General features: G+C 36.5%; 1 protein-coding gene across 2 annotated transcripts in view; it reads left to right on the top strand.

Moving 5' to 3' along the window:
* LOC125655591 (major facilitator superfamily domain-containing protein 4A-like) overlaps positions 1-21,796 on the top strand; it is a 62,658-nt gene that overhangs the window by 19,839 nt on the left and 21,023 nt on the right. Inside the window, exon 1 of one of the 2 annotated variants that reach the window (XM_048885917.2) lies at positions 873-1,455. The exons of the other annotated variant lie outside the window; for it this stretch is intronic. Within the exon in view, the coding sequence (XP_048741874.2) occupies positions 1,181-1,455 (275 nt within the window). The 5' untranslated portion in view covers positions 873-1,180. Of the gene's footprint in view, positions 1-872; positions 1,456-21,796 lie in introns of those variants that run through there. 2 annotated transcript variants of the gene reach the window in all.

Here is a 21,796-nt window from a genome sequence, read left to right as displayed (position 1 = left end):
TGTGCACATTATACAACTGTAACAAAATTGGAGATGAATTTCATTATATTGTGGAAAGAAAAGCACTGTGCAAATTTAGTTAGATATTTTTTAGATATATATAATATTGTTCTGCCCCAAACACTAAAACAAAATATGAACTCATGTCTTCTAAAGATTCGGCATCTCTAAGAAAGCTGTGTATGTTTATTTTGAAAATCAATAATATTGTCTGTTCTCCCGATTTTTCGTCTGTTTGACCCCTGTTACTGTATGTATATGTAATTATGTTTCATGTAATGTACTTCATGTACCATTCCATGGTTTGAGGGAAAATAAACGGAACTGAAAACTGTGAGTGAATATAAAATGAAAGGGAGGGGGAGGAGATTACAAAGGAAGCTGGCGGGGAGACAAAAGGAAGTTGGGGGGGGGGGGGTGGGGGTAGGAAGAGAAGAGGTGGGGAATAGGAGAGTGTGTCGGGGGAGTTGGTAATGCCCCCCCCCCCCCACACACACACACATATGCTTTTAATGGATATTTCTTATCAACAGCCATTAATTAAATGAACCGAAAGACGCAATTTAAGATTATGGGTACTTCTAGTCTAAACATATGGCCACCATATAGATTCCACAGTTACTTGTAATGGTCCTTACCTGCAAAGATTTCATTTATTTATTCCATATATCCCCGAGGTAATGAAAAAGAATTATAAAATGATACTAATTCTAGCAAAATGAAAATAATCGATCGTTGCTAGACAGCAATCAGGAAATAAAAAAATGGGCACTACTTGAGTATAAGTAGCTAAAATGACCGAAAAAATAGTACCATGGGACAGGAGCGATAAAGTGTACATTATTAAATGTGTATACGTACGCCAATCAACAACATCAATAATTCAGCCTTCTGTAGCGCGGCGCAGTAGACAGATCATCTAGTCTTCAGAGGAACGAAGGCCAGGTGTTCTGTTCGGGCGCCCTCGTCAGTTATCGATCGCAAAACTACGCTGCATAGAGGATTATAGTGCCTAGATCTTAAATGGGGATGACAGGGAACGAACAACCTAGGAAGTGATATATATAGAGTTTCATTTGTCATTGGGGATAGATCTTTCGGAATTTCCAAAGAAGGATGGAACGCGAAGCTTTCAACTTGTTTTAAACTGGACGCTGATCGTCACAAAATTTTATCGGTCATGGACGCGGCACCCATGACCTTTGACCCGCGGGTCACGGAGGAAGGGGACAATAGGCCCCATTTCCGGTCACTTCTGAGGGAGAATTGGGTGTCCGTCATGACGGACTGTCTTGTGTTTGGCAGTTTTGGGATGGGAGTCGCGATCTTAGGACCCACCTTGTTTGACCTTGGCTGCCAGACAAGTGCCAGTTTACGGGAATTAAATTGGGTTTTCTTTGTGCAGCTTCTGATGACCCTAGTGGGGTCTTTGTCTGCCGGATGTCTAGCTCAGAGGTAAGTAGAACTTTGCGAAATACTTTTTTTCCCCATAGTACAGGTACTTTGCTCATTTTCAAGTGTGTGGACGCATAGTTCATTAATTTTCTGTACATACACCTGAACACAATTTACTTGCTGGAATGCTATTTCTACGACAGGTTAATTTCTAAAGCTGTGCATTTAAGATTTCAAAATTGTACAATCGTATTTGCGGAAATAAAGATCCGTTTGAAAATCAAGACCGTGGAAATGTTTTGTTCTTCAATGCTGTACCTGAAAAAATCCGATTTAGTGGGACATTGCTTATTTAAATAACTTTACAATTATTTGCCTGTGCTTTTGTCTCAATAAACGGCAAGTTGAAATCACCAATGCCAACAACGTCCTAAACTGAGTGTACATATAGGATGTATAATGTTAAATCTAGGATCTAGAGAGGGCACACATATGTTCAAAAGGGCACTTTTCGTTGCGGCAAGACAATTTCGGGGCACTTTCATTGTATCATACTATGATAGTAATAGAATAATCATTTAGCCTCTTTAAAAGTTAATACTTGCTGCCTTGATTTTAAATTTTTCAATCAACCTTGTGGAATAAAGAACAATTGTTTTTATATTAACAAATATTTTTAAAAAAAAAATATAGAGAAAAAAGGGCATGGTGCAATTAAAAAGGGCATGGCATGGCGCCATGCTAGTTTGCTTTAGATTTAACACTAATATACTCCAAAAAGTCTTTGTTTTGCAATAATGATCCGACCTTTGACTTTTACAACACAAATGGATATCTTACAAGTCTAACTGGAGTGTGGTATGTCGACAATCACTGCATTGTATTGGGGCTGCACTTCCCTCTACCTGTAATATATTACATCTATCACCAATAATATATTGCACGTGTTGACATCTTACTAGATATTCGGCTGCAGTCCGATACAAGGCCAGTATCATTGTTTAGTACGCTCGACACGAAACACAATACCAGTGTTTTTGAAGTGTTAAATTAATGCCGTTTTGCAGTGCGTTCAACTTGAAGATGAGTACATGAATTTGTTGAATTATACCCTGTTTTCTTTGGGGGGGGAGGGGGGGGGGGGGCACACCTATATCGAAGATGCATAGTAAAGAATACATGTGTACATCTACATGCGCTGACAAAAGCATCAAAATATATTTTTATAAGGTCTAATTTGCTGGAAGTCAGTCAGATTTCTATGGCGGGGCGTGTACCTCTTGTGTTATTAACAGAAACAGGCATGAACATAATTTGTTCTGTAACGAATTGGCACACAATATTCCTCACTGTATAGACAGAATATTGAGGCCGTAAACTCTTATTAATCATGTTATTGCAAAACCCGTCATCGGTACACATGCTTCCCCCGTGCGCCTAATGACTTAAACGCTCCCTGAATTAGAATTGCTTCCACTATCTCTAAATGTATCCAAGACGTATTTGTAACAATAAATTCTTTATAATACTGTAGAATTTAGATATATATGCTGGTTGAATTACAGAGAGAACAATGTGTATATATTGTAATTATCTCTAAACAGTGAAATAAATAAACCATTTACAAAAGTTCATTTACATAGTTCATCCGGAAGTATCGCTAGATTTCACCCGAAATATCTAGCTTTCCTTACACAACATAGTATATATTGTGTGTTAATGATATATTTTTGGCATTTTTTTTTTCAATATTAATTAACATGTTCTAATTTCTGAGATAAAATTTCTTGTAGTCGGTTCGTTGTGTAGCTGAACCATTGTCAGTAAAATGAAAACAGGCCTGCTATAACCGGTTCGTTACCCTGTGTAGCTGAACCGTTGTCAGTAAAATGAAAACAGGCCTGCTATAACCGGTTCGTTACCCTGTGTAGCTGAACCGTTGTCAGTAAAATGAAAACAGGCCTGCTATAACCGGTTCGTTACCCTGTGTAGCTGAACCGTTGTCAGTAACCTGATATAGTCGGTTCGTTATCTTAACAGTCATGGATAGCTGAACATGTGTCGGTACAGTGAAAACAGGGCCTGGTGAAGTAAGTTCCGTATGTTGTATACGATAATAGTATACAGTGCCAAGCGCAAACTATCCTTTGACAAGAGAGAATGTGTATTAACTACAGCCGCGTGATAGGGTGTAGTGATTGGTCAATACACACTAGTATAGGGTGTAGTGATTGGTCAACACACACTAGTATAGGAGGTAGTGATTGGTCAACACACACTATTATAGGGTGTAGTGATTGGTCAACACACACTATTATAGGGTGTAGTGATTGGTCAACACACACTATTATAGGGTGTAGTGATTGGTCAATACACACTATACTAATGATAGGATAATGTAAATTCCTAAATGTACACTAGGAATTCATTTTCGCGTAATTTAGCGAGAAACATTTCTTGTGAAATAGATTTACTCGCTTTTATTTTGACACTGCTGAAATAAATGTAAGAGGAACCCCTTAACATAGGGAATCTACATTAGTGACTGATTGGTCAATGTACGATTATAGAATCATAGTGAGTGGTCAATGCACGGCCATAGAGTCATAATGAGTGGTCAATGCACGGTCATAGAGACAATGAATGGTCAATGCATGGCTAAAGAGGCATAATGAGTGGTCAAAGCACGGTCATAGACACACAGTGAGTGGTCAATGCATGGTCACAGAGACATAGTGAGTGGTCAATGCATGACTATGGAGACATAGTGAGTGGTCAATACATGGCCATAGAGACAAAATGAGTGGTCAACGCACGGCCATAGAGGTATAGTGAGTGGACAATACACGGCCTTATAGAGTGAGTGGACAATACACGGCCATAGAGACATAGTTAGTGGTCAATGCATAGTCATATAGACATAGTGAGTACTCAATGCATGGCCATAGAGACATAATGTGTTGTCAACGCACGGCCATAGAGACATAATGTGTGGTCAACACACAGCCATAGAGACATAATGAGTGGTCAATGCATGACTATAAAGTACTAGTGAGTGGTCAATACAAGGCTATAGAGACAGTGAATTGTCAATGCACGGCCATAGAGTAGACTTGCTCAAATCTCTATGTTGTTTTTATTACATTATCATTTCATCCAAATTTTACTGTGTTTCTCTGCTCTCTACCATACTTAATGTCACCAAACATAGATCAAAAGTATTAAAGAGAGCACTGATTATTAAACATAGAGACTTGAGCAAGTCTAGGCCATAGAGATATAGTGAGTGGTCAATGCACGGCAGTAATGCACGGCCATAGAAAACTAGTGAGTGGTCAATGCACGGCCATAGAGATATAGTTAGTTGTCAATGCACGGCCATAGAGACAGTGAGTGATCAATGCACGGCCATAGAAAACTAGTGAGTGGTCAATGCACGGCTATAGAGACAGTTTTATTATTGGTCAAAGCATGACCTCATCCAACTTAAAGACAGTATAGTAATTGTCGAAATGTATCAATAGAGACAGTATGTATGATAGTGAATGGTTAATATTAATGCATACAATGTCACCACAGAGACAGGAAAGTGATTGGTTAATGCATAACCATAAAACAGCTTTGTGATTGGTTAATACATAACCATAGAAACAGCATTGTGATTGGTTAATGCATGAACATACAGACAGCACAGTGACTCTTTGGTGTACAGGGTTTCAGACAGTAATGTTACTGCTCAATGCTCGTTCGGAAAGATATTGTTACATGTAACCGGTTACTGGTCAATACAAGGGTATGGAAACAGTGTAGTAATTGGTCAATACAAAGTTACGAATTGTTTATACCCACTTAAAGATAAACAAACCAAACGAAGAGGACATTGTCACGGGCGATTCTGCTCACGGTCATGTAAATATCGTGTTGCTACAAACTGTCCAGATGTCGCACAACTCTCGCGAGATGTCATTTATACATAATCATAAACAGGCTTAATTTAAACGCTATTAGTTAGGAGTTAATATTTATGTTGACCTGATAGGGTTATCTCGTTCAGTTAATTTATTTTAATTTCAGGAGTATTAGTTAGATCGGAGGTTTTTCTTCAGCTTCGTTAGCACAGCTTTCCGTGACATTAATTTCCCCATGGCTTTTTACACACAGTGTAAACATATCCAAAAGGGAATTTTTGCATTAGAAAACCGTAAATGCCATTCGGGAAGAAGTGGACATGTCAAGACGTAAATTTCTTGCAAACGGCGCAAAGCAGTGTACTTTGGATGGTAAATGTAAAATTGAACAGTCTTGCAAAGTTAATTGACTTAAAATGATTAGAATTGGGAGTTGGCGTTTTAAAACAATGCTCTAGAATTTTCCCATAATGCCCCGAAGGGATAGGTATCCGAGACCATGTATTTCAAAGGAGTAACCATGGAAACCAAAATCTTAAATGAACAATCGACACCACAAAACATTGATTACTGAGTGTTTTACCCGTCAGGCTTTTAGTATATTGCAACATCAAAGACTGACGTAACACACTGAAGTCTCCGATAGGATCACAATGGACGGGGTCAAAGTTCAAACCATAAATAAAAGAGCAACGGTTAATTAGACAAGTACCGACGAATACGTCTGGTAGTTCATGACCGGATGCGGAATGGCGTAAAGGGTTCCGGAATAATGCAGGGATCGATATGCAATATTTTGCAAACAAGAGAATCTTTTGTTGATTTTATTACATGTATATGACTAGAGTCAATTCAAAGAACTTTTCAGTGGTTGGAAACAAAGCAATAAAGTCCATTTACAGGGCCGTTGTTGTTTCGGAGTTTCCTAGAACAATGTGTTTAGAAAATGAAATGGTGTTAGAAGTGTATCATTTCTTAAGAGCAATTATACTCGATTGTAGAAGGGGGGGGGGGGGGGGGTTCTATGCACATCTTTCAGTAAGGCCGTGATAAGGCGCAAAATCAAAAGTGTATAGTACTAGTGTTTGACAAAATATAAATTTACATAATTTTCATCAAGACCCCATTCGCCTTAAAACACAATCTTTATTTACATTTAAACAATATTTTATTAAATAAATAAATGAAATTGTGCAGCAGGTATACAGCCTATTTCAGCCCTCTCCCTAAAACAAAATATGATGGACGTTGATCCAAACCAGGACGTTAATTCAAATCAATCATCAACTACAAGTACTACATATCTGTACAAGTACTGATGTCACTTCACAAATGAAAATCTAATGTTCCTTTAAACGTACATTAAAAAGTTCAAACGTTTCCCAAATCGTGTAATCGACGTCAGACGACACTAGCTCATGGAAGATTTAGACTCCGCCTTTCTCCAATTTTTCATCCGACAGTAGTCTTCTGATCTCGCCACTAAACTATCTAATTCATATGTCATATTTCATGAAAGAAATGTGTTTTTGGAACTTTTGGAATTAGATTTTTTTCTTCTGATTGTCTACCCTAAGCAATGGGGTAAGAGGAGAAGGGGTCAACACAACACTAGGGGGTCTCAGATTTAGTATCTTACAATTGTACTGGGAATAGGGGATGGGATCCAGTTCTCTGTACCGCTTCTGATCCACTTTTGACTGAACTTGAACTTAAATTACATCAATAACTTAGAACAAAATCTTCATAAAGAACTTTATGATGAATATCTTTTTACAGCGGTACTAAAGAAACACGAGTTTATTGAAATATTGTTTTGTTGAATATTAATGCAATAGTTTTGTTGAAGATGAAACAGTTTTTCTTTTCATCAATGCAGACACCATGCTGCCTTTCCAAAGCTAAATTATACCTCCATCAAAGATTCATATTTGAGAACTCTTAAAAATGAAGCACCACGATCACGAAACGTGTAGTTTGGAGCACACCCCATGGGAATAATGGCGGAGTTCTTCGCCTCTCCACCAGAACCGTTACATTCACCAGCCAATATTGCTCTACCAGTTCATAAAAACCTAGGTCATATCAAACGAAGACCGAGGGCTTAGTGATCATTAAACATTCATATTGTTAGACATTAATGTTATGGAATTCATGCCGCCCGAAACAGGACCCGCTGCACAGGAATAATTGATGAGACCTTCTTTTGAAAATATTATTAGAAAACTGCGCGGACGCATATTTACATGTATAACGTAATGAGCGGAGCTAAATTAAATTAGCGAAGCGGCGCCGTGAAACACTATCATTATTTTAAAAAAAGATGTTTCAATTCACGGTATTCATCCTGAAATAAAGGCTGGTACTTTATTTGAGCTCATTTTCAAATCATTCCTGTATTATAGGTTTTTCCCTACCGGATAAGAGCTGATGCACTCTCTCCCTCTCTCTCTCTCTCTCTCTCTCTCTCTCTCTCTCTCTGCATCACATCCCCATACCCTTGAAAAATTAGAATGCAATTGTTGCATTGTTGATTTTAAATTCGATGGCGTTAAGTACGAAAACAATTCGATTATATTGTCACCATGAACAACAAAAATTACAAATTTGTATTCTACAGGTCTTAAAATTTAATTTAGAAATAGATGAAACAGATAAAACAGCTTGATCAAGAGATAAGTAATAACTGATAACTATTGGATTTAACCTCAATTAGAATCCGTAGGCTTCTGACGTCACGTGTGTACACATCACTGAATTTGAAGTGCTTCAACTTCCGGCTATACGAAATCGGAAGTTCGAATGAACGATTTATCGGAACTTAGATAAAAGAAGATGACAGCAAGCTCAATGGGGATAAAAATTCGTAACTCGAGCGCATAAACCCGCTAATTCCAATTTAAATATCAATACTAACAATGATTGTATTGGGAAATACACCGCACGGCGAACTTTCGATACTTTTTCCTTATCAAATTTGGTAAATAAAATCACATGGTTACGAGTTCTACGCGGGATCCCAGTTACCGTTAACTGAATGCAGCAAAAAGGAAATTTGCCAAGCCAACTGTGTCTGTTAAACATCATTGTGTCTATGCCGACATCCGCACTTTCTGGTTAGGGTCGCTTTGCTATGCTATCTCCATTCACTATAACATTACATAATGGTAATACAATGTAGGTTGTATCCTTTGAGTTTCCCACATTTCTTAAGCTCTCTTAAAAAGAGGTGCATTTCAGCCGAAAAATTGGCGTCGACAATCTGCACAAGCCTCACGTGACACATGACCCTTGAATGGCGATATTTTTGTCAGTCTTGATTGATCAAAATCAGGGGATTAACAAGTTTCCTCAAGTTTGAATCAATATGAAGATGAAACAGCCATCGTATGCCATTTTAGAACGATGAAATCCTTATTCGGGGGGGGGGGGGGGGGGGGGCTATGCCCAGACCGTTTGGTACCTACTCTTCCATTTATCATGAGTTACGCCCCCTGAAGAATGTCTCAATGAACGATAGGATACGATATGTTGAATTCAAGCCAAAAATGTTCAGTTGAAGAACCATAAAGGTACACCATGTCAATATACTAGCGTAGTCAATTAATGTATATGTAGGTTCAAGTTATTTATACCGTGACCCCGGAGTCAGAGTAGAGCTGCATTAGAGTTTATAGTTTTACATAGAAAAAAAAAACTCTGCTCAAGAATGGAAAGTTTGAAAGCTTTGCCACTAATATTCAAGTGTTGTGTAGAGCAATACCGTGAATTCAAACCTGTTTACAGTATGACCTCTGGTACGTGACACCGGGATGGACTATGATAAGGGCTGAAAGATTCGCAAGAATAAGGGGGGGGGGGTGTTACAAAAACAGAATTATGTAGTGTTGATTTTTAGTTTATTCACACCACGAATCCTGAGGATAAAGTGTTGTCAAGAATGAACTTCTCACCCACAGGAATACAATGGAAAATTATTTAAAGAACCACACACACAATTTAGGAATAAATATTTTACATGAAAAAAAAATCGCGAGTAGCTCAGGTGAGCAATGCGACCCATAGAACTATTGATGTTGCCCTGTTTATTTAACACAACATTCAAATGCATATCAATATAGAACAACTGATTTGGAGATTAATTGTCTAGCTTTGAAGTTTTGCTCAATGATTAAATTGGATACAGATAACATAATCATAATAAGTTCCAGCGTCTCCATATGCCTGAGAAGGAATTCCTACTATTGATTGCAGTGCAATTTCTGCATTCGTCAGATGTTTCGAGTAAATCGTCACTCTTTGAAAATCTGCAATATCTAGTAAGTCTGACGGAGAGCGCAGTACAATATACAATATATATCTTGTAAAATTACAGTACATCTACAAAGCTTGACGAAATAATGATCATTTATATTCTACACAGGTTCATTATGAAATAAGCGGAATCAAAATATGACAAATATATATAAAAAAAAAAAAATGATGTTCTCTCTTTAAATCAATATGAACACAGCTGACAATACAATGTATGTAGCAGCTTCTTGTTTGGATTTATTCTGTACACAGACCTGTAACTGCTCTAGCTTTGAGTCTAAGAATGGCCGTTTCTTTTCTTGCGCCATGGGAGTCTGGCTACATAAAAGCCCATACGTGTGGATGACAGTATACAATTAACGTACCAGTCCAGATTGGAAGCAAATGACCATTTATCCCCTTCCTCGGGGACAAACTGTTCATCTTCTTCAGTTCCATGGAAAGTCATGCAAGTGGCTTGTGTTTATTTTTATTTATGAATTATTGATATTTTGGCCTTTGATTTCTTCCCCTAACATATCCGATCGCCATTACTTTATATGCCTCCTAATAATTCATGGAAGCAGTGTCGGCTAGGGGGCCCAGCAGGCGAAGCCCTTCTCTGGCACAGAAGAAATCCCAGGAAAAAATAGATCATATCTGGTTTAATCAAGATTTTACGATAAATTAATTAGAAGAAAGAAAGGCGAAAGCATGTTGCACCAGAGTAACCCGGAATACCATCCCACCTTCTCAGTACGCTCTCATCCGCCACATTCAATTTTGAATCCCCGCCTTAGTCAATCCGATGTACGTTTTAACAGAGAGGTAATTAATAAATACAAGGGGTAAATTATTTTTACTATGTGTTTATAAGTTATTGGTCGATCAACCGGGACTAAGTTAACTATTGAACGGTCAATTTTTATTGATGGGTTCTTGAAAGTTGATCCATGGATCCGCTCCTATCGACCGCTACATAAGACGGTGTACGTGCGTGGCGTCTAATGCTGTAGATCACCGCCGACTCTGTTCATATCGCCGTAATCTTGAATGCGTGAAGTTTAATTCTTTCCTGGAGAAAAAAAAACCTCAAATACGAATTGTCCTGTCAGAATGGAGTGGGCACATAGCTGGAAAGCATATTACGATGAGGAGATTAGATCTTTTTGATTGGTCCTTGTGAAAGCTTATTTCTCCCCTAATGAAACAGCAAACGCAACAATAGAGGACGCACGGAATATACAACGGATTTTATCCTAACGATTCCAAAATATGTCCGTCAACGGATTGTATCCTATAACAATTCCAAATTATCTCTGTCAAAGAATAAACTTTTGAACTTAGATCCGACATTTTTATGTGAAAATTGTATTTAAAAAATTCCCTTGGAGCATGACATGTTTATTTACGGCAAACAAATGATATAATTGTACATGTACCTCTACACGGCCAAAGTAACAAGATCCGATTATATTATTTCTTAGTACGTCTTGTTCGAGAATCTGTGCTCTTATACAGAGAATATGCCTACGGGGCTGGTTTAGGACAGGTGGAAGAGATTTCTTTTTAAATTTATTCCCACAAAATAAGAATTGTTCCCACGAAATAAGATTTGTTCTCACGAAATAAAAATTCTTTACCACGAAACAAGATTCGTTCTCACGAAATGAAAATTCGTTCCCGCGAAATAAGATTCGTTCCCATGAAATAAAAATTCGTTCCCACAAAATAAGAATTCGTTCCCACGAGATTCCACTAGATAAAAATTCGTTCCCATTAAATAAAATTCGTTCTTACGAAAATAAAATTCGTTCCCATGCACTTCCTAAACTCACCACGGTAGATAGCAGCCGCAGCTGGAGCGAGTGGTCCCGAGCTACGGCACTAGACGTCTTACGTTTGGCATGGCCACCAGGACGAGATTCAAATCCAGGACCTCTTGCGTATGATTTACAGCATCATGAAGAAGAATTGGATTTTATCCCTCTTTTGGGGGAGGGTTTGTGGGTTTTTTTAAAACCCACTTTTAGGAAAGATCTGCTATTCATAATGTTTGCAATCAGACCCTTGCAAGAAATATGACACATGTTAATTATACCTGATTTATCGATCTTGTTGGCAACAGATATCATTTACATGACCATGCAGTGGATATGATAATAGTAATTGATCTAAACAAAATTCTGAAATGATTTATTATTAAATTTTTGCTCCTTTGAAATATCAACTATCGGTATCTCTACATATATCTGCAACCTTTGATACCATCTTTGGGCCGGATCCATCTTTGGACCGGAACATTGAAGTTAAAACAGTGGCGGATCCATAAATATTTTTTTGGGGTGGATGGGTGTGCAACCAACGTTTGTACTTTTTTCGCCTAAAAAGAAGAGGTGTAAAGACCCTATAATGGCAAAAATGACTATTACTATTTCGAAACACTAAACCAAAGGGAGGGGGTAGCAACATCCGTATCTTCTCTAGATCCGCCTCTGGGGTACAATAGTAAACATACAGACTCCCGTAGGGGAGAAAAACTAAAATAAATATATCTGTTTCTACGATCATCTCTGTCTTATGGATAAACTTGTAACATTTGCGTTATATCGATTTAATGAAAACCTACATATGGTAGATAGCAGCAGCTGGAAAAGAAATAAAATGAGAATTTGGACAATTGGAAGATATTTCATGAATAAAAAGATTAGATATAAAAATATATAAGTTGTTGAATATTGTCACCCATTCCTACATGTAGATAAGGGATCCCCACCCCCGATTATCGATCATTTTTAACGGTTTGATTTTACTAAAACATCTCCCTTAATTGATTCAAAACAAAATACCATAAAATTCGCACCCCTTAATAACCGTAAAGAGCTATAATAATGCACCCAAATAGCACATAACGAGCTATAAAAAAGTGCGCCCCAAATAATATATCAAGCTACCGGTATATAAATCGCAAACACCCAATAACACATAACGAGCTATGAAATATTGCACTCCAAATGCATGTAACCTATAACAGCTAAAAAAAAAAAAAAAAAGCAGCCCAAATAACTCTTATAACGAGCGATAAAAAATACACTCCAAATAAGTCATGATAAGCTATAAAAAATAATCGCATTCCAAATAACTCATAAGGAGCTATAAAAATCGCATTCCAAATAACTCATAAGGAGCTATAAAAATCGCATTCCAAATAACTCATAAAGAGGTATAAAAATTGCAACCCAAATAACTCATAAAGAGCTATAAAAATCGCAACCCAAATAACTCATAAGGAGCTATAAAAATCGCATTCCAAATAACTCATAAGGAGCTATAAAAATCACATTCCAAATAACTCATAAGGAGCTATAAAAATCGCATTTCAAATAACTCATAAGGAGCTATAAAAATCGCATTTCAAATAACTCATAAGGAGCTATAAAAATCGCATTTCAAATAACTCATAAGGAGCTATAAAAATCGCATTTCAAATAACTCATAAGGAGCTATAAAAATCGCATTCCAAATAACTCATAAGGAGCTATAAAAATCGCATTCCAAATAACTCATAAGGAACTATAAAAATAGCAATCCAAATAACTCATAAGGAGCTATAAAAATCATACTCCACTTAACCCATAGCGAGCTATCATAAAAATCCCACTCAGAAGGAATCAACTGTCACATGTATGAATGATGGGGAAAATTTGAGGAATGAATATAAATAGCAGTGTAAGCGAATGGTAGATAGTGTACATTTCTACTGTCAGGCCGGGTGTACCTGACTGAAGGCAATTATACTTCTAACTATTGAGCCTCACACGACACGTGTACTGAACTTCCAGTAAAGAAACTAAAGCAAAATAATCTCAAGAGGAAATCGTGATTAACCCGAAGTTCTTAGGATCGAGTTAGCCAGCGCTTAGTGAGAAATGATATATTAATCGTTGGGTCATCTCACAATTCCATGATATTGATATGAGACGATTCTCATCAATATTTGAGAGTTTTAACCAAATATTGATAACACTTGACAAACAATATGTAGATCTTGTACATATTTGTTCTCCAGTATACCCTTGACTCTGAATACATGTACAGCCATACTGCGATTTTCTTAGTTTTGATTTATCCCCTTAACAATGAAATAAAACACTTATAATATCACTCCCTTCAATTAATTCGTTTTTATTGTTTTGAGTCCTATTCTATATTTCTACTTATATCTAGACGTCACTAGCTCTGAATGAAGTACCACAAATTTTGTGTTATGCAACGAACTGCTGCCATGGGCCAGTGATACATGACATTGACTTTTAAGGTCTCACTTGAAAGATCCGTGACTTTCATTTCTAATTACTGAGTACTTAACAAAGGAGGGTTCATAATCTATTAAAGTACGCATCTGGTTTGACGCCGGGCTCAAACTCACGATCGTCCAGTCTTGAAACGAACGCTCTAATCTCTATCTAAGTTACAATCTCTACCCAGAGTTATCGTTCCCGCTACGCTCCACTAATACCTCTGTCAACGTCTAAAAATAGTCCAGAAACAGAGACACGTGACCTTTGTCACATGTTGTTCAAAATGCTTTTACCATACCCCACAGGAAGGTTTACAAGCAGATAACCTTTATGTTTCTCTATGTGGGTTAAAGCTGCAACTTGTTTTTCTTTAAGAACCAAACCCTGTTGATATCTGTCGGCGATTCTTTTGAATTTTTCCGCGTCCTCCATATTTGTTTACATTAGTAATGCAATATTCTGCCGAGATATAATCCCTTGTAAAATACGGTGAAACAAATATGTCTTTTTTTAATTTTCACATAAAAACTATTTTGTAAGTTTTAAAGCTTAAAAATAAAACTGATAATTGATTTATTCATGATTCATTATGTAAATGTAAGTTTTGCCAAGAATCTTGTCATTTAGACGTTGACAGAGGTGTTGTAGCGCAGCGTAATACGCCCTCTGGTGAGAGATTGTCTAAGTTACTGCGACTAGTGTATTTTTATTCAAAACGAGGATAATTAATTATGATCAATTTCGGTTAGTTGTGTACACCTACATGTATACACGTATATACAGTATTTATACCTCTTCTTTGGGCTTGAGTTCGCAGACTCGATTTCACGGTAGGGGATTATAGGAGTGCGGTGTCAGGGGCGATTGTACCTAGGGAAAGTTGCACCCAGAAAAACATGGTTGAAAACATCTTTGTCCCCTTCATTGTATCACTTTCACTCAATGTCATTGTTTAAAAAAGACGGACTACCGATATGATGCTGCATCTTGTTTTGAACAAGTACACGAATTTAGTATATTCTTAACTTTCATTGTATGAACCATTTCGAAGAAAACCTGATGTTTGAATACGTTCCTGTTCAGTTATAGAAAATATCGATATAGCTACATATGTATATAATAGCTTTCCGACATGTTTCTTTTCTGTACACATGTACACTATTACTGGTTTAGTGGCGTGATGTTGAGCGCATGCGTGCGTTATGTCCATAAGGAGACGATCAGTTTCAATGTTGCATTCATAAATGCACATGTAGTGTCAACATTTCAGCGATTATTGGTTAAATTAATGGATACCGTAGGTTTTGTATCGCTTTGATTGTAAGAACACGGAAGAATGTATGCCTTCTCTGAGTTGTCGAAGAGACCGTTTCCGATTCCTATACTGACGTATTACATATATAATGGATTCGGTTGTTGAGAAAATAATCACATTGCTGACGAGTCTCGGAAGTTAACAGGTTTTTGTAGCCATCAATTTCATATCCAGTCCATGTTCTTATGATTTATTTTAGACAAGAACGCAAACGAATGATCTAACTCTCACGATGTATTGTCGACCAATTCTAATACGTTTCTCCTTGATAGTCCAGATTTCTACACAGACCAATGAAATCCCATGCCGTCAGAGTAGCTAGGCAACACGTTTCCCAGACATTTCTCCATACCTTGATTGAATTACTTCTCTAAAAACTATAAATAATTCTATAAAACCAAGATAAAAATCAGATAGAACGACAGCAGAGGGACGGGCGGTGTATAAAGGGTGGGTGTGATATTTCCTAAATGTCGAACCCGAGCACGAGTCACACAGTATCTCCAGGGGCTGTCTGAAGTATATAGTGAAATATTTCTTTTCCCATAAAGCATTCAACATACTAGTATAATGCCTTTAAGTGTTTAAAAGCCCGTGGCTAATCTCTCCTTGCACATTATTTTGTTTGAACATATTACTCACAAAGAATTATCTTCGCTTACACCGATATTGAGCGACACTGTTAATTTCCAGTATGTAGTGCAATTGAAATGAATAATTGAATTTTGCACTGCAGATGAGTACATATATGACAGGCTGCATTTTCAAAATTAAAGGAAAATTGATACAGTAAATTTGTGACAGAAAATGAGCACCAAACCAAATTGGAAATTTTCCTGAATAAAATTGACAGTCATGCAATAATATTCCTGAATGAAATGACAGTCATGCAATAATTTTCCTGAATGAAATGACAGTCATGCAATAATTTTCCTGAATGGAATGACAGTCATGCAATAATTTTGTTGAATGAAATGACAGTCATGCAATAATTTTCCTGAATGAAATGACAGTCATGTAATAATTTACTAAATGAAATTAACAGTCATGCAATAATTTTCCTGAATGAAATGACAGTCATGCAATAATTTACTGAATGAAATTAACAGTCATACAATAATTTTCCTGAATGAAATGACAGTCATGCAATAATTTTCCTGAATGAAATTGGCAGTCATGCAATGATGTCCCTGAATGAAATTGCATTACTTCAGAATGGTGATTTTCCTACAAGATTTCAGACTATGGATACCGTAGCACACCCAGCTCTATCGGCTGACAAATTACTCGCCCATCCTAATGTGTTGGAGATCAAAAACTAATTGATGGGCGTAAAACGTGTCAATCAAGTGTCTTATGAACAAAATATGAAGGATTTGTGAATAAAGTTCTGCTGGTGTAGGGAATTTAATGTAGCAAAAAATCTGCAATTTTATTGCTACGCCAATAGGAACAAAATTAGAACCATTGTTGGATTCAAACACATGATCTATAAATAGCTGACTAGCTTTACGCATCAATTTACTAAACTAAGTACATAGTTCATGAACTTTAAAAGGACAGAGAATATATTCATAAACTCATTTCTTGCATCAGTGGTGTACCGTGTTTGTGACGATGTGTTATTGTCCATAACTAATTAATGCATGGGCGGATCAAGCGTGGGCCGAGTGTCAATTCTCCAACTTATTTTACCATTTCCCTATATATCCGTGAATCGGTCAATCTGACCGATAGCGCAAAAATGTGAGACATGCATATCTAGTCGTTGACGTGGAGAAAAATTCACACCTGAAATATATGTTATATGTACATGTACATTAATGTTTAGAAATGTTAAAACTGACGATTATATTATTATTTTAGCGATTTTATATCACATTTTGATAATCATGACAGTGCACAGCTTTGCGAAATGACGTTGATATCGATAACTAAAATGAATAAATACATTTTTGAATGGGAACAAACATTTCATTCATGCAAAAGGAGGGAGGGGGTGTACACAACCCACAAAATAAAGGGGGGAGTGGTGGGTGGGTGGTTACACGTCGATACATACAAAACATCCACAAGACTGTATGTAAAATGCTGGAAAGCTGCACATATAGAAAAACCAATCATTCGGATTTACTGTAAGAATGGGGAGGGGCACTCTCGTCAAATATGGGGAGGGGCACTTGCCTCTGATGCCCCATTTTGTATTCGCCTTAAACATATTACATGCTCCTATAAAGTTGATGTCAATTTAGATTTTGTAAATAAGAGTTATTTTTGATTCGATGGAGAGAGAAAAAAAAAACGATATGAAATTAGAATGAGACAGGTTGCTGTACAACAACATCAACATTTTATTACCTCTGCCATGTCTAGAAGTCAGTAACAGTTAATTACCTCTCCCATATCTAGAAGTCAGTAACAGTTAATTATCTCTGCCATATCTAGAAGTCAGTAACAGTTAATTACCTCTGCCATATCTAGAAGTCAGTAACAGTTAATTATCTCTGTCATATCTAGAAGTCAGTAACAGTTAATTATCTCTGTCATGTCTAGAAGTCAGTAGCAGTTAATTATCTCTGCCATATCTAGAAGTCAGTAACAGTTAATTATCTCTGCCATATCTAGAAGTCAGTAACAGTTAATTATCTCTGTCATATCTAGAAGTCAGTAACAGTTAATTATCTCTGTCATATCTAGAAGTCAGTAACAGTTAATTATCTCTACCATGTCTAGAAGTCAGTAACAGTTAATTATCTCTGTAATGTCTAGAAGTCAGTAGCAGTTAATTATCTCTGCCATATCTAGAAGTTAGTAGCAGTTAATTATCTCTGCCATATCTAGAAGTCAGTAACAGTTAATTATCTCTGTAATGTCTAGAAATCAGTAACAGTTAATTATCTCTACCATGTCTAGAAGTCAGTAACAGTTAATTATATCTGTCATGTCTAGAAGTCAGTAACAGTTAATTATCTCTGTCATATCTAGAAGTCAGTAACAGTTAATTATCTCTGCCATATCTAGAAGTCAGTAACAGTTAATTATCTCTGTCATATCTAGAAGTCAGTAACATGTCTAGATAGCCAGTAACGGTTAATTATCTCCGCCATGTCTGGACAGCCAATAACAGTTAATCATCTTCGCCATGTCTAGACAGCCAATAACAATTAATCATCTCCGCCATGTCTAGACAGTCAGTAACAGTTAATCATCTCCGCCATGTCTAGACAGCCAGTAACAGTTAATCATATTCGCCATGTCTAGACAGCCAATAACAATTAATCATCTCCGCCATGTCTAGACAGCCAGTAACAATTAATCATCTTCGCCATGTCTAGACATCCAGTAACAGTTAATCATCTCCACCATGTCTAGACATCCAGTAACAGTTAATCATATCTGCCATGTCTAGACATCCAGTAACAGTTAATCATATCCGCCATGTCTAGACATCCAGTAACAGTTAATCATCTCCACCATGTCTAGACATCCAGTAACAGTTAATCATATCCGCCATGTCTAGACATCCAGTAACAGTTAATCATCTCCGCCATGTCTAGACAGCCAGTAACAGTTAATCATCTCCACCATGTCTAGACATCCAGTAACAGTTAATCATATCCGCCATGTCTAGACAGCCAGTAACAGTTAATCATATCCGCCATGTCTAGACATCCAGTAACAGTTAATCATCTCCACCATGTCTAGACATCCAGTAACAGTTAATCATATCCGCCATGTCTAGACATCCAGTAACAGTTAATCATATCCGCCATGTCTAGACATCCAGTAACAGTTAATCATATCCACCATGTCTAGACATCCAGTAACAGTTAATCATATCCGCCATGTCTAGACATCCAGTAACAGTTAATCATCTCCACCATGTCTAGATATCCAGTAACAGTTAATCATCTCCGCCATGTCTAGACATCCAGTAACAGTTAATCATCTCCACCATGTCTAGACATCCAGTAACAGTTAATCATATCCGCCATGTCTAGACATCCAGTAACAGTTAATCATCTCCACCATGTCTAGACATCCAGTAACAGTTAATCATATCCGCCATGTCTAGACATCCAGTAACAGTTAATCATGATAGTAATAAACTTTCGGCGATTATGTTTGTTATGCAATCAAGAATATGAATATGATTATTTGTTATTTAAATCAAACAATTACAGAGGGAAATACGTTTGTACTCATGTTATGAATATTAATCTAAGAAACATTTACATTCAATTATGTAATTACTCGTTTTGAATATCTCCGATGTCTTTATAGAAAACTTTTCACGAGTCAAGTTTTGAATAATTGATACCATGTAGTAAATATCTGTCATGTTATACAGTTTCTATGAGTTAACCCCTAATATTGAATATCTATAGCATACACATAAAATACACGTAGCAGGTTGTACTCAATGAGAATGTAATGATTAACTTGACAATTTAAATGTTCATCATGTATAAATGTGTATATATTTGCAATGTTTCTACTCTCGATAGCTTTATCTATTGAAATGATAGCATGAATGTGAACAAAGTGCGTGTGAATCTTGGTGAATACATGTGTATAATACAACCATCGAAATGACCGAGAATACCTAAAAATGTCGAATGCACAAAGTGGATGCAAGGTCAAAAATAAAATGTTTAATATCAAACACTAAAATGACCCAAGTAAAGACTAGTTTTGGGGATCTTCAGGACAAGCAGGGAAGGTTTACACAAGTAAACTATATACCATAAAGAAAAAAAAGCTAGCACGAAATCTACAAACGTATATACAGTGCATGTTTATTGTTTTGGCTTGCTACTCAATGCTTTCTAGCTAGGGGACGGATTGGGACACGTTCTATGCGTCCAATGGGAAGATCCACAAAGTGCGAAGTGACAATGGGTGACGTTTATTATTCTCAAAAGACTAAGTTAATTAATGAGGTAGCAGAGCACAGTTTTTCATTATAGGTCGGCCAACTTTCTTTTTACAAATGAAAGTACCTCATGTTTGAAGTGATATTACATAAAAATATGTAATTTTAAAGTAGTTTTAGGATACATGTCAAGTGTAGCTGAGTGCGTAATGAAAAAGTTGATATGCAACAACTTATTATTGCATGATAAGTGTCACCATGATTCCTAGCATATAAATGGGTGCAAATACGAAACTAAGACACGTGGTCAGTTGCTGGAGAAATTCTGGTGAAAACATGCATGGTCCAGCTAAAGGTCTGTAGCTGAGAGGGAAGGTGGATGGTCCCAGACGAAAGGTAGATTTGTAAGAAGGGCAGCCGGAGTTCTTGATTGTGCATAATGTCTAAATCCCTTCGCACGGTGCTCTAACGGGGTTTGTAGTGCGAGTTTCGCCTAAATGAGAAAATCAAAGCGATAAAGGAGCACCTGTTCAGAGCATGTTTTGTGCACCAGAACCAGTATGTATGGATAACTTGTAATTTAGGGTCATAATCTGTTTTCAAAAGTACACCAACATGAAATACAAGGATTGACATATTAGGAAAATATGATTTTTCTTTTGTCTGTAATAATATGACTTTGATGTATAACCCTACCAACATGCTTTCGGACCAAAAAACTTCCCTGCCAACTGTTTTAAAAGCTAGGTTATGTGAGGGTAGTCGTACGTTATATATTCTTTTATGTCGTATAGGTATAGGTACTAATATTGCAAACAATATCAACCAAATAACTGAATGTAATTTCTGTTAAATTAGATACGATTTTTAAAAAAAGTCAGGAATATCGCGAAGCCTCGAACAATTCTCAGAAATAAAATTGTACTGGTTTCGTCACCATCAAGTCTTATATAGATTTTCGAGAATGGACGTAAAACGATAAACAAACGTGGATAAAAGCTATCAGATTTACAATCACGAATGTCTTTTCTGTATTATACCTTTCCTGTTTGAACTCGATGAACTGTACAATTAATATATTCTACTTTCTAATTAGCCCCAATGACATTTTCTTAACCAAAGAATAAAATCAAGCAGAATTCATAAATTTTCTACAGAAGATGTCTTTAAAAATACAAAACAAATGGGGGTTCACGGAGAGAACTACTTAAAAAAATTATCTCAAAATGGAAATTGTGACTTGATTAATTTAGCATTAAAACCTATTGGAAAAAGACATTTTTAATGGATTAAAATGAAAAAGATTGAAGGTTTGGAGAAAGTCTCCCATTAAAAAGATCCGTTATACACATGTGATTTAATTAGTAAATTAGAGTAATAAAAAGCATAGATCACTGTGTAATTATTTAAAATTTGATTTTTCAAACTTTGACAAGGAAAGACGACTCTTACAATTAACACTGAATACCAGTTACATTTTGCGTTCATTTATTTTTATAATGAAGCGTTGTTTGGTGTTTTTAGTAAATAAACAAATTTGAATTAATTGTTTACCTGCTGAAAATAGCAAATGCCCCTTCAATAAGGGGTAGAATACCTTGATTAATATTATGATTTGTATTACAATAAAAATTCCAGATAAGTTTACACATTGATAAAACTTGTTACTACTTTGTCTCAGCATGCAGCATAAAAGTCCTTGTCAAAT

The sequence above is a fragment of the Ostrea edulis genome, chromosome 7 (assembly GCF_947568905.1).
Source record: "Ostrea edulis chromosome 7, xbOstEdul1.1, whole genome shotgun sequence".
NCBI lineage: Eukaryota > Metazoa > Mollusca > Bivalvia > Ostreida > Ostreidae > Ostrea > Ostrea edulis.
Note: the sequence above shows the minus strand (reverse complement) of the source record. Positions and strands in the feature narration are given on the sequence as shown.